Genomic DNA, 14905 nt, shown 5'->3' on the forward strand with positions numbered 1-14905 from the left:
TGGGAAAGGGGAGTGGAGGCGCACCAGCACAGACAGGCAGCCGCAGGCGCAGCCAACAGCGCAGCCTGCGCAAGAACACTCTATCTAAGCCTGTCAGTGGCAAAAACAAGCACTTTTGGAGGACGTACTTTGACGAGTGCATTTGTCCTTAAGGATTATGTTGCCACCATAGCAGCTAATATTTTCTGACTCTTGCAAATTTAGGGTTTATTTCAACCAATAGAGAATTATTTTGTTTATGTCCAGTTTGAAGTGTGTTTTACATTACCTGCAAGGTAAAATCACTGGTTTTGTCAGTAGAGTCTGGTGGGCCATAGTGCCCTTTTTTTTTTTTTTGACTGAGATGCTGGTGCTCTAGAGCGACATCTGGTAGCAGTGAATTTCTTATATATAACTATTATTAGAAACTATTTATCTTTCTTCTCACAATAAGAACACACCATTGGATGAATGTTGCATCAGTGTCATCAGGTCTCACAATTCCTTCGTTTGTAGTGGATAGCTGGGGTTATCTCTTGTTAAATTTCAAAGATGCACTGAAAATGTTTAAACAGAGTTTGACACCATTGAAGATAACGGAGTTGCCTCGAATCCTGACAAGTTGACTTTTTGGTGATATGAGGCATGCTCATGTGATGCCTGTGACAGATGTTATGTTAGAGGCAGGTTGACTCTTGGCCAAGTGAATGACAGCTGCTGCAACCTTTCAAGATGTGAATCAGAAGAAAACAATTGTTGTCAAATGTACAGACAGGTAGTGTGGGTGTTTAGACTGTCAGCCTGTCTAAGGACCATCAGAAATGGTAATTATTAGGTACACATTATTTTTGTGATGCTGATTGCTCAGTTGGCACTGTTAAGGTGAGAAGAACCCTGGGGAAAGTGGCACTGTGCTGCCAAAGCAGTTTGAGTTTTAAAGTCAGGGTAGTATTACGTATTCATGCATGCATATTCATAACCCTCCACCTTGAAAGCTTGGGTACACCTCTTCCTGTTGATACACGTGCATAGCAGTATCTGTATAATCAGCCACTGTTAAGACATGTACCTGTAAAAAGCTATAGATGAATGGAAAATATCATTTAGGTTAAAAGGGTTTTGTACAGAGTGTGTCACAGATACACCACGACAAAGTAGGGGTACTGTACCTGTGTTTTGCTGTTGAAGTATCTGCAATATAAAGGCTGATCTTCAGAAGTTGAGGCAGAAGAAAAAGCCTTTGAGCTTGTGAGCCGTTTTTGGAGTCTGTGGTAAATCCACAGTGATGACAGCAACTATCCATTACTGATGATTCTTTCAGTACTTAGCAACTACACTATTATACCTGTATATTTTTAACAAAAGCTGTTTATGAGCTCTTGGCAGCTAGAGTGTGAAGCACACAACAGAAATCTTGATCAAAACAGATTTAAGCAGCAAATCTTATTGAGCGCTGAGCTAGACCTAAAGCCCCGAGTTGTTGATGTTGTGGGAAGTAGATACAAAGGCTTTCACAGTAATCATTGCTATTGTTTAGCACTTCATTTCAAGCCTGTTGTAAATCCAGCACAAGAGCCTTATCAGCCAAAGAGTGAACAGTGAGCCTGGAAGATTCCTCTTTGTGTTGAGAATGTAGTGGGAGGACACAACCACTACAGTATTTCTCCCCACAGTGTTTTTTAATGTAGTATAATTTCCTAATGTTCTATAAAGATTCCGAGTTTTGTATCATTGTTGCCTTTTTCAGCCAATTTCCGACAAACTTGTGTGCTGTTAAGTTCAAGTCCACTTAGGCATGTGTCTCTGAAATTGCTTTTGAAAGGCCAGATTACCACTTTGTTGAAATAGCATCTGAAGGCATTCATATACACAAATATACACCTACACATGGGTGACAGCTCTGTCCATCGCAGTCATTCACCCACACATGCATACAGCACAAACAAGAGGAAAAAAACCATTGACCTATCTGGCATGTGCTGATGACTCAGTATGGTATTAATCATGTTTGACGGAAATATAAACACCGATTTTCACAAACACGGACCCAGTCATACACACCCTGTCAGTGCTAATGTGCACAGACACCAACACATGGAGCTCTGTTCAGTGCAGTAATCTCATTACTTTCTCACAGGCAACACAAGTCATTAATAAAGTCATATCAAAGACATGATGTGAGGCATAATGTGAAACTTGTTTCAGTCAGAGACACTATAGCACCACATGGAGAAGCAGTTGACAGGAAAAGCTCGATGCTTGAGGAAGCTCACTAAATAAAGGCAAGCAGCATGTGAGGGCTATATAGATGATAACACAGCCGATACATCACTGAGATATGGAACATACATAATGCACAAGAGATGCTATCACAAGTATGGTAATAAGAAACCAAGCCAGGCGGAGGCTGGCTGGTCAGGGTTGACTTTGATAGAATTTTATTCACTTTATTTATGTAGTTTTTTTGGGCATGGGCAGACAAATTCTTTTTAATGCCTTTTGCAATGGTGAACTAGTTGCACTGGCAAGTCGATGCAGAGCACACACCCTCGAGTTATCAGATATGATGTCTTTATTTTGACTTGATACCTCATAGAGAGTTTTAAGTCCCTAACTTTGCTGTGCACTTTGTCACATATATTGCATTTCAGTTATGATGTTAAAGGTCCAGTGTGAAACATTCAGGAGGCTCTATTGGCAGAAATGGAATATAATATTAACAGGTATTGTCATTAGTGTATATTCACCTGAAAATAAGAATTGATGCTTACATTACGTTAGAATGAGTCATTTCTACAGAGGGGGCGAGTCTGCCATGTTGAAATGCCATGTTTCTACAGTAGCCTAGAATGGATAAACCAAACACTACTCTATTTGAGCCTTTTGCATTTTTCACAGGTTTTGGGGGCACTGTAGTTTCTCCTGCACCTTTTGTAGGCTGAATCAACTGTGTCAATATTCAGTTGACTGATATATGCAACGTCACCCCTAGATGCCACTAATTCCTACACACTGGTCCTTTTAATTAAAACATTAAAAAAATATATAGATCGTGGTGAGGCAATTTGAGGAAGACCTGCAGAAATAAGTACATAAACTTGTAATATTCCAAAGTTTCAATTTGATTAATGTGTAGTACATGTATTGCATCATTTCCACAGTAAAGTTTTTTTTAGCAATGTGAGTGGTACAATGGAATTGAGTTAGCATCCACCTATATTGTGTCATTAGTTGTAGAATACGGTTGTAAAAAAAAAATTAGAAATAAATATAAATACATTTTGTGCTTAATGAGCCCTGGTATTTTACCTGGAACAGGTTTAAGAATGAAAGCAGTTAACTGAACTATAGTGGAGGTGGGAGACCATCAGTTCCAACTAGTAACATCAGTGTGTAGCAGTGTGAGCCTGTTGAATTAATTTATACAGTCTACAGTCTTAATGCATGTCTGGTGTTTTACATAACGACACAGTGCAACAAAGTTGTCTTCTTAGCTCTGTATAAAACTGGCATACATTACACACAGTTACATCTTAGACAAAATCATCTTCAAAAGATTCATAAATCTGGTGCAACTCTTCAAAGAGATACATACTGTATTTTTCATGGGAACAGTTGTGAGGAGATGTAGTGTTGAAGCCACGCAGTTGGAAAAGGGAAGACAGTTTTGTTTTTGCAAAGGGCTGCCAAGAGCCTGACAAAACAGCACGGAGAGAAGTTCAGTGTAAGAGAGGTGGAGAGCGAAACCGAGATGAAGATTGAGTGCCAGAGAGAAAGCAAAAGCATGCAAAGAAAGGTTTTGTTACCAGATACGGAGAGAGGAAAACAGATGAAAAGTCAAAACACCCGGAGAAAGAGAGAGGCAGAATGAAATTGAGATCAATACATACCTGCAGCAGCGTGTATTTTCGTCTATGCACTGAGACTTAGTTTGGAATATCAATGGAGACTCTGCAGCCAAGATGGCAATGTGAGAAACAAAGCGGATCGGCAGAGAGGATAGACAGAAAAGACAGAGAGCCACAGACCGATAAAAGAGGAGCTGAAAAGAGGCAGATGAGGGAAATTAACGGCATGAGAGACAGAGTGGTCCCAGAAATAGGTAGCAAAATAACAGTACAAAATGGAAAGCTGTGACACGGGAGGACTGACAAAGAGAGAGATTGAAAGCCAGACAGAGAAAGTTGGACAAATGGAAAGACGGAAAAAATGAGTTTCCGACCGGTGAGATGAGAGATTTGAGAAGAGGCGTGAGATAAATGAAGAAGTACAGTGGCCGGTGTCGAGGGAAAGACTTGCAAGACGGAACGCAGCAGTGACCAGAATTGATATGAGAGGGAAAGAGCCTGTCTGGTGTTGATACAGAGGGAGAGAGTAATATCTGTCTTAGAACAACACTTTTACAGGTGGCAGCTAAAGTCACAGTTTACAGTTCTACTAAAGGCTGGGAGAATGTTTTTTATATTCTCCAGTCTGCTGTCTGATCTCTCTTTTACTCTCCCTCTCTATCTCTGATTGTCATTCTGTCTATACCACCTCTCCATCTATTTGATGTCAGAATTGATATCTCTGGTGAAAAACACAGATCAAGATACAGCATAGACCCGTCCATGTCTTGTTCTTTTTCCCACTCTGAGGTATTACCCTAGTAGTCCTGGGTTTATCACGTCTTCACACAGACTACTGTAGAACTCCTGTGTTTTTATCTCTTCCCTCAAAATCCATTTTTAGTCAATAACATGCCAAAATAAATGTCATTGAACTTTGCAGACCCACAAGTCACGTCTTAAAAAATCTTACGCTGGTGTTTGGTAAAATGATTAGGGTGCCTTCACCCAACCTGTTTGGTGTGGTTCAAACAATGACTCAGTTTGTCTAGACTGGTGTGAAAGCTGTCAATCAAACACTGGTGCAGACTTAACCTGAAAAGAAGGGTCTCAATCCCCTTCCATCCAAACTCTGGTGTTGGTTGTTTGTGGTCCGCAAGTGTGGGGAATTTCCCAGATACATCAGAAAATAAAAATAAGTTGATTAGTCAAGTCAAGTCAACTTTATTGTCAAGTATGCTATACATGCACGACATACAGCATGATGAAACTTAGTCGTCTCGGACCCACGTTTGCAAACAAGCATAAAAAATACATTTTCTATATAATAGAAAAAAGACATAAAATAAACAGTCAACAAGACATAAAAAAAAATTTAAAAAATGCTGTACTTCTGTCCAACTGTACCTCAGTCAGTTATGAGGCATTACGGTGTAAATTAGTGCTGGCTGAATTCCATTTAGCTGCTTCAGTTTCAGGAATGTGGCGTTGCACATGCTGGCTTAGGCGGCATTCATGTATTATCATAATTTACAAGTTTCCAACTTATAAATATGTTCACGTCAATATCAAAGTCGTTATTACAACTGGGAAACTCCGATATTTCTTTGCACCTAATCAAACAAAAGTGCCTGAAAAACAAGCAAACAAGGACGCCTCACATCAACTAGATACTGTAGTTCAATGTAATTGAGCCCAAATGTGAAGGATATGATGTTGTATTGTCAATTCACATTTTTAAACAACTCATGTTAACATCACGGCTTACTGGGACTCTTACTAATGTGATTCCTAACACCTGTGCTTTCCCTACCCTGCTGTGAAAAAAGGTCTACTGGGAACTCCACATTACAGTCCCATAACATACATTTGATTTTGGAGTTAAACACACATGGGCAGCTGATAAAGCACTAATTTAATGCAGTGCAATGAAAAAGGTTTGCATTTGTGTAAAGTACATAATTCTCAGACACTGATTGATAATTGATTTATTTATTTATTACACAGCTACATTGCACTGAGGCTAAATGAGTCCCCTCTGAAATCTCTGCAAGTTTCTCTGCCCTCCACCAAGTGCATGCTGGGAAACGTTCCAGCCCAGCCTGAGGGTAAAAAGAAATAAGGAAAAGAAGGAAACATTGTGCTTGTCTCACTCCACTAACTTCACTTTTTTTAATTTCACCAAGCACTGCAGTCTCTTTTTATTACTTTAGCTGGACTTGTGAGCTATGCAGCCATGTATTAATTTCAATTTTCTAATATAATCTAATTTCTGTCCCTTCCTCCTTCACACTCTCCATCCTCTTCTGTCCTCCCCACTTGTTCCAATCCTCCCCTTCTCTCTGGCTTTGTTTATTCTCAGGTGGAGCTGGAGAGAGGGAAGACTCTCCACATCAAGGCGCTGGCACTGGGTGACCTGAACAAGGCCGGCCAGAGAGAGGTCTTCTTTGAGCTCAACGGACAGCTGAGATCCGTGCTGGTTAAAGACACCGTCGCCATGAAGGTACACAGAAGGGATGGAGGGAGGTATGGGTTGGTTAGTAGATGAGTAAACGATGGATGAGGTATAGTTGGAATGGTTTGAAAGAAGGATATATGTCTGCAGGGAAATGATGAATAGATGGAAAAGGGTGAGAGGAAAGGGAGAAAAACTGATGTTGGATCTAAGCAAAAAGAATAAAACATTTTATGACCGTGCACTTGGCAACTACGGGTGATTTTTATTCATAGAAATAAATGGTTGTGAGGGGTAGACGGAGGCTCAGCAGGGAGGAATGTCTCAATGGGTGGCTGAATGACTTTATGGATGGATCATTGGCTGGATAAGTGGATAAATGGAGGCAGCACTGTGTGGATGACTTGGAGAAATTATCAGATGGATGCATGAAATCTCTCTTTGTTCCTTCACACAGGAAATGAAGTTCCATCCTAAGGCTCAGAAATCCATCAAGGGTCAGGTTGGAGCACCCATGCCTGGAAAGGTGCTGGAGGTCAAGGTGGAAGTTGGATCGAAGGTTAGTTTGTTAATCTGCTGTATTCTTCAAGCTCAACATGTCAGTTTTTATCAGATTTGATTAGCTTGGGTTAAAGGGTCAGTTCACGTTTTCTTCTATACATTTCAATTACAATATCAATTTAATTAACAGCTGCCTGTTAAATGATAATGGAAAAAGCAATTATGAATCTGATTGTGTCAGAACAGTCAGCAAGGAGACTGAACATTTAGTGCAATGAACATCACATTCATTCATCATTGTTCGCAACGGAATAATGGAATAAGTTCCTTCCAACTTCACTAAAACAAATACTGATGAACTTATTGATGCTATGGATGATGTATAAAGTCAACAATTACTTACAAATTAACTTGCTACAAACTCGCTCTTCTTCCTTTGTTTCATGCCTTCATTGTCCCAGAGTAGCCGGAGCCACTGGGTCCCCCGACCCTTCGCGAGTAGAGTTTAAACTCCCTCTGTCCTTCCAGCTCCCAGTCCACTTACAGTCAGCTAATAGGACTGCTAACTAGCTAGTGACAGCAGCCGGTACAGTAAGCAGATGCAACAGTGCACCGGTAAGAGACTCCCTATGTTATAAGAGGAAAGGTCAGTGTTGGAACAATTCCCTGATACTTTCGTCCCGTTGATCAAGCGCCGCTCCTAAATGTTTTTCTGCGACTATCTGACTATCTGTGATGGAACATTGTGCTTTTTATTTTGGCACCCACTAGAGAGTCAAGGTGTCACCTATTTTTTCCCACGGGGGTTCCCAGCAGAATAGACAGTGAAAAGGGTCTGTTCATAGTCATATCGATACTACACCAGCAACATATACATCTTTACAACAGTTTCAATGTCTATATCTATAGAATATGTCACAGACAAACAAAATATAACTGTATTTTTTAAACTCAACCCAGTCCTTCAGATTAAAAGCTCTCTGGTGTTTCTGTGGACAGAATCCATTCATATGAGGCTTTTATTGTATGGAATTTTTAAAAGTGTTGTTCAAAGTGTTATACCGAAATTACTTTTCAAATAATGGTATGTGTGAACATACCATTAAGCCACAGTTATTTGGGGTTCTTATTTTGGTCTTTTTAAAACAGTTAAATAAATAATTAGCATAGGGCTGCTAGCTATATGACACAGTGGTTTTAGAACGACCAGTAAAAAAAGGCACACTCATACAGTTGTGAACATAACGCCACTGGCAAAAAAAAAAGGTAATTGGTTGCTAGAGTAACATGTAAGTGGAATCTTGGTTTCTTGTTTTTTAACTAATACAGGGCCATTATACAGGGCAGGTCTATAATACATAAAACATTTGACTCAATAAATATAACCATAGGTTATCAATAGTTCAGATTTCATTGTAAATTTATTGTGTACACTCTCATGGTCTTGCAACAGCATACTGTATTATACAGTATGTATAACCCTTAGGTAGAGTATCATGATACTAAACTTGATTTTGTTACCTTGTGAAATGTCCAGTGTTTAACATTTAGAAAGGATCTATTGAGATGCACAAACAAAAACATTGGACTGGAACTACTTAACACTTAACTAGGTGTCCTATATCAGGAATTAATGGAACCCTGCAGCCAGTTAGAATAGAGTATTCATCTTAAACCATGGTATAGAAAATGTACTACCAATGCAATGCCTAAGTTCCAGTACCGATACAAAGAATATTCTTTTTTTGGTTACCCTTGGTAAATAAATAGTCTGTTTTTAAACTTGTTAAATGTTGTCTAAACACAAGCAGTTGTACAAGAACTCTGCCTAAACAAAAGAGTTGGTAAAAGTCTGATTTTATATTGTTCGTACTCAGATATGTTAAGCCCTGTACTTTTCTTGTTAACCTCAGCTACAGCACTTGTTCAGTGGTCTGCACATTTGACTCGTGTTTTTAATGCTCTGTGAACTGTCTTTATAATGGTGAAAGGTGGAGAAGGGTCAGCCGCTGTGTGTCCTCTCGGCCATGAAGATGGAGACCGTGGTCAACTCCCCGGTGGCAGGGACGGTGAAGGTGGTCCATGTCATGACCGATTCCTCCCTGGAGGGAGATGACCTGATACTAGAAATCGAGGAGTAGAGTTAGAGGGAGGCAGGGGGAGTATTAGTGGTAGGAGGCGGGAGTTAGACAATCTGATTCTGGAAATGGTGAGGTGGAGGAACAGAGGGGATTAGGAGGAAAAACAGGAATCCTTTTCGTCAAAGGCAAGTCTCATCTGTGGCAGTACTGCAGAACATTTTGGCCCGCAATTTGTACATTTTCTGTTTGCTTATGCATATCCAGACACCTGATTGGTGTTAAGAGTAGATAATATGGCAATCCTAAATAATACATTAATTTGATAGGAACTCCTTATTGAATTGTACAACTAATCAAACTCTGCTTAATTCTCCCTAGTACTCCCTACATGTGGTGATTAGGTCATAGCAGTTCCTCAGTACAATTATTAATGTCTTAATTTGTGGAAAATGATATATTTTAGAAAGATATATTCAAATTGTGATACATTCCATTACTTAAATAATAGTCTTATTGTGTGTAACACTAACAGGGTTGTAACATCCACTTGCAATTAAATGCCACAGTTTCCATTTCAGTGCTGTTGATGTTGCCTAATATATTCAAAGTGAGTAGGTGAAACTTTATATTGATGACTACTAAATGTTTTTCTTTGTAATCAGCACAGTTCAGACAAAGAAAGATAGACTTAAAGATGTATTACCAGATATTTTTTTCATATGGAAACAATATTTTCATCTTTGGGCATTCTCGCCTTTTCAACACATTTTTGTCATTAGTCGCACTGCATCCTCAGACTGTGTAATCACTGATTTAGACTCACTTTTTTTGCATGTAAAAGAAATTCAAATTGTTCTTTGGAAAACACGAAGTCCAGAGTGGCTGAAGGAAAGAAATCACAATGACCAACCTGTTTTTGATATATATGATACAAATATTTTCACAATTAGAGAAGCACAACACACAAGTGGCACCATGTTATGTTTTTGGGACACAAATGTACATGCCAGAAACGTCCAATATTACAATAAAGTGAAAATGTATTCTGTTACTGTATCAGTAATAGTAGATGGTTTATTTCTTGATAGATCTGTACTGGTGTTGAGAATGTTTCCCTATTCACAGCTGTCTTTAAAATCCCAGAGCAGAAGCATGCTGTGGCAACATTGTTGAAATGAAGCTGTAGGCCATGTTGGAAACACCCAAACAGGATTAGGTGTGATTTTTATAAAGTACCTCTGTTATAATCTAAAAAAATGGCCTTCTTAATCCAAAGCCGGCTGTAGGGTGGCCCACTAAAACCAATTAATCATTTAAAAAGGTGTAAAGTCAGAGTTTGTATGGTGGCTTTTGGGCCTTTTTAGTTCAATGTTGGAAAGGAGGAGTGGTTCCACCCTGTCTTTTCAGAACCAGGCAGAGATTATGGTGAATGGCCTTCTGTCTGGATGGGGATTTTAATGCTAGGTGTAAATGGGATTACATGGTGGTGTAATGGAGGCATGTGATATTTTCTGAGGCTCTGCTGATTAATTTATGAATTAATTCTCTGTCAAATGATGTGAAATTAGCCGGACTAATAAGAGACTCTGGAGACTCCCAGTAGCAGCACTCAGCTTTATATTTCTAATGCGTGTGTGTGTGTTTGCATAAATGAGTCTAAATGGCTGTGTGTATGTGTGTGCAAGCAAGCAAATTTTAAGACAGTCTCCATAATGTTGCACCTCCAGAGCTGAAAACACATTGTAAAAGAAATGAAATATTCATACACATGCACCAATGCAAAATACTCACGCTAACACTCCCAGTCCTTGAGTGCTGCCTGGATCAAAAGGAAACAAAACCAAATACACTGCACAGTGGTGTGGCTGCATCTCCATAGTAACGCTGTATCCGAAACATTTAACGGCAATGCAGCAATGACCCCACTCAGTTTTTTGATGTAGTTAAATACTGAATTAAACCCACAAGATTCAACTTGTCAACTGTCAGCTGCAGGCCTTTTAACTATTTCAAGGAAACCGAGGCCAAATTGAATGTTTAACTACCATGACCAGTAAAAGTAGACCGTGGACAAGCAGGAAAAAATTGATCACATCAGTTATAGCCGGAACAGAAGTGTCACAATCTGCTTGTAATACAATGAAGCGTGCAGTGTTTGGCGAACCAGAAAAGAGACTACAAAGGTCTGTGCACGTTCAACAGAATACATCGACCCAAACACAAAATTAAAGTATCAGTTTGTACTTGACTGGATTGTTTCCAGCATTTTTGCTCCATTACCTCTGAGAATGAGTCCCCTTTTGAACCATGCATCAATACTGAGCAGCCATGCTGTGGTTAATTAGAACACTGATACGCCCACTGCCATGCCTCGCTGTACCCCCGACTTTATCAATCTGTTGAATGGGATGGAGATGCTGAAGTGTTTTTGACAAGCTGTTGCACAATAAATGTAAAGTTCCCTCCTCCTCTCCTTATTAGCTCTCCTTGTTAATCTGCTTTCCCTGCCTCATCTATTGATCCAACCAACCACCTTTTCTTCATGTTTTCTTCTCCATACCCCTCTACAGTGTAAATTTGCACATGTAAGATGATGACATTGACTCATGCAATAATGTAAACTGTATCGCTGTGTTTCTCTATGTCTTAGCCAGCAGTGATTGTAAAAACTGTGCTTATGACAATGTTCAGTGTCTGCGAAAAAAAAGAATAAATCAGATATAAAGTACACACAACTGAAGTTTTATTTGTTTCAGAAAGGGGCATATAACCTTGAGCTCATGCTATCAGGAGGTGAACTGTTGCTGAGGGTATGAAAATAGGGTCTGTGACATTTCTTTTCTTTCTATTGCTTTTCTTTGTGTGTTTTTATGAAAACAAACCAAACTGCTTATTTACTCTTAGTTTAGCAGGTATGACAGCCTCCAGATTTAAAATGTCTCAATGGAATTTGCATCATAAATGTTCACTAGATGTCAAGTTCTTATTTCTAAATAATCCTACTTACATATCATAATTTACTGAAGTAGTTTACATTTACTTGTTAAAGACCTAAGTATGTTGAAGTCCAATGAAGGACTATGAGCTGGAGCGCACAAAAAGGGAAACAAATCGTATCAAATAAAAGCGGTAATTGTTGTTCTATCTGTACTTACAAATAAAGTTAACTATAACTGAATCTGCTTTGTGTTGGTGTTTATTGCATATTCTACACAATAGGCAAGAATAAGGGCACAAGAAAGACTCAAGTGAAGGCCAGCTTTGGTTTGGAGCAAATATCATCACATCCTTGTATAATCCTGTCTGTCAAGGTCCCACTAAAAAACAGACTGCTCAGCTCAATGCTGGTCGGAGTGAACATGTATCTGAAAGCTTGAGTCCTGCATTTCATATCAGCCTGTCAAATCGCAGCTCTTTCAGAATTATTGTGTCCGACTAGTAATTAGATTTCAACAACAAATATTCAAGTGAAAAGACTGTTTCATGAGCCAAAAACCCTGCCTGATCAATGGAAGTAATTTAATTAGACTGTACAGTTTTATCACATGTATTACCATAATGTGACAGGGATATGGATATATGGATTATTGGAAGCAGACAGAGTTTGGGTTATTTTATATTTATTTTATTCCCTCAATCCGCCCCTCCCTGCACATCAAAATTCAGTCTGTCTCTGGATGGGTTGAAGGATTTTCTTTGTTTGTCTCTTTCCCAAACAAGTTAATTCCTGTGTGGCTGGATGTGATCTACCCTGACACCCTGCCGTCTTTAAACAGGTTCTTCAGATCTGATTAAGTACTGATTAACCACACTAAATCAATCAGGTCTGTCGCTCAGCTGGCATAATTGATCCGCGGCCACGTTCTCCGTTAGGTTTGTGATCGGTGAGTAGATTGATCATGCTGGCAGCAGGCACTAGTTGACATTGTCAAGCTCATGTATGGATTTAGTTAGTAATTTATTAGTGAGTATCAATAATATATATATGCACCACTAAGCCATGCACGGCTGGCTTGTAACCACTTTTTATACTGGGTTAACTGGAAGTGTCCAGAGAGGAAAGGTTGCTATGGTACCAGAATTAAAGAATAGCTTGATACTTAATTGTGATCAGATTAAATCAGAGGGGCAATTGTGTAGCACAGTGGATGTCGTGACCCATTTGTCAGCCGACTTGAGTGACAGCTTTGATTAATAACAACATAATCAAATTTGCATATGTGAATATAGAGAAGTGGAAGATAACAGTCTGCCTGCTATGACCTTGATTGGTTTGCTGATATCACTAAAAACAAAACTACGACGCTAACATCTGTCACTAAATTCATAATTTTACTTAAAAAAAACAAGAGATTTTAGTAGAGTGGAAATCTGAACTTTATGAAAAAGGTACCATTCTGGTGGAGATTATCATGGCTATTTCCACAAATTACCCACCTGACATTTTCTTCAGTTTATGTGCTTTTAATCGGAATACTGAACGTCAGACTTCTCACATGAAGACATCAAATGTCCCTCTGTTCTGGCATAGCTAAAACTGACTCAACTTATTGCGGTGCCCTTGCAGAGAATGTTTTTAAATAAAAGCTTCAGTTTTTGTTCAAAAGTCGAGTGAAATATTAAATTTAAGCACACATCTATGAATGGCTTCCTGTGGCTGTCACGCTGTGTGCAAGATGACTACTATCGATGATTGGTGTGCATTTAACACACATTTACCACAACTAAAGATTCTTGTTCTCTCTTAATGAGGCCTCCGGTGGCTTCCTTGTGGTCAAAGCAATAATTTGTGTTTGAATTTGTTGAATATTTATGCTGTAATAATGACTACATTAATGGAAGGCCTACTAATCTACAAAAACAGATTAGTTTGTTCCCATGTGCAGTGGCAATATAACGTATGTCCCATATTGAGAGAAAATGGTGAACATTTAATTTCAACAGACAAAACTTCAAAGTAAGTGACACTTAAAGGGGAACTTCGGCAGATTTTTACCCTAGTCTTGATCACTAGAGGTCCCCGAGTACTGTCGAACAAAAAACCATGCCCTTTTCAAACTCCCATACGTTGTGCCCCAGAAACCTGTACAAAACAGTACTGTCGCGCCCTAACCGTTTTTTCAACCCCCGCTCGCTTCCCACCCGAAAGCCCCAGAGAGTAATCGGATCACGGAGATATACTGCCTTCGCTGACGAAAAAAAAGATCGTTTATTTCCCCCTCAAAAATGATCCATGGTCTTTCCACACCCCGTACCTCTGAACGATTTTCCACACCTTCGCTGCAAGCAAACATTTCTCTTTGTGCGTTTCCCCTCCAACAAGTGAATACCCAACGGGAACTCATAAAGGCGACACTTTCCAGGTAACCAACAGAACGAGAAGAGAGTGGAAGATCGGAGGTGATTCACAAGGGAAGAAGCTGGAAGTAAGAATAACGTGTGTTGATCTACTGTGAGAAAAAATGGTTCGGTTTTTTCCCCAGTGGGGGAGGGATACTTCTTCCTTTCTCCGAGTCCTCCACCTCCTCTTCTTCTTCTGGGCTTGACGCTGAATGCCCGCCCCCTGAAGGTCCCGGGGATTTCCACTTGTTGGAGGGAAACGCACGAAGAAGCAAGTTCTTCCACGGAATGTCGAAAACTGCGCGAGAGTAGTGTGTGAAGGAACAATGGACACTTTTTGAGCGGGAAATAACTGTTTGTTTTTGTCGCGAAGATTATCCTGCTCCGTGTATCGATCTATTCTGCGCTTTCAGTAAGCGAGCCGGACGTGAACCACACCAAAAAAAACGGGTAGGCAGAGCCAGTACTGCGTTCTTGTACGGTTTCTGCACAACGTATTTGATTGAACAAGGCATGCTTGTTGTCATGTAAGGGCCTGATCCATGTTGCACGAGACATTTTAATTACCCATGTTCGTGTCTGTTAGCAGGAGCAAACAGGCACTCTTTAGATATGCCCCAAGAAAGTGTACTTATCAACGAACTGGGCAAGCTCTGGCAGTTAGCTGCAGGATCTCCCAGTTTTGCGCTAGAACCAATTCTGGTCTGTTATATTTTCCTCAG

General features: G+C 39.7%; 1 protein-coding gene across 2 annotated transcripts in view; it reads left to right on the forward strand.

Annotated features, from left to right (window-relative positions):
• LOC118338182 (pyruvate carboxylase, mitochondrial-like) overlaps positions 1-11573 on the forward strand; it is a 314296-nt gene extending 302723 nt beyond the window's left edge. The window contains exons 25-27 of one of the 2 annotated variants that reach the window (XM_035675438.1): positions 6169-6309; positions 6719-6820; positions 8754-11573. In XM_035675438.1, coding sequence (XP_035531331.1) covers positions 6169-6309; positions 6719-6820; positions 8754-8903 — 393 coding nt within the window. In that variant the 3' untranslated portion in view covers positions 8904-11573. The remainder of the gene's footprint in view (positions 1-6168; positions 6310-6718; positions 6821-8753) is intronic. The other variant, XM_035675439.1, reaches the window with a different exon arrangement.
• Positions 11574-14905: the final 3332 nt, after the last annotated feature.

This window comes from Morone saxatilis, unplaced genomic scaffold (genome assembly GCF_004916995.1).
Source record: "Morone saxatilis isolate NCDOM2014 unplaced genomic scaffold, NCSU_SB_2.0 Contig4, whole genome shotgun sequence".
Taxonomy (NCBI): Eukaryota; Metazoa; Chordata; class Actinopteri; family Moronidae; genus Morone; species Morone saxatilis.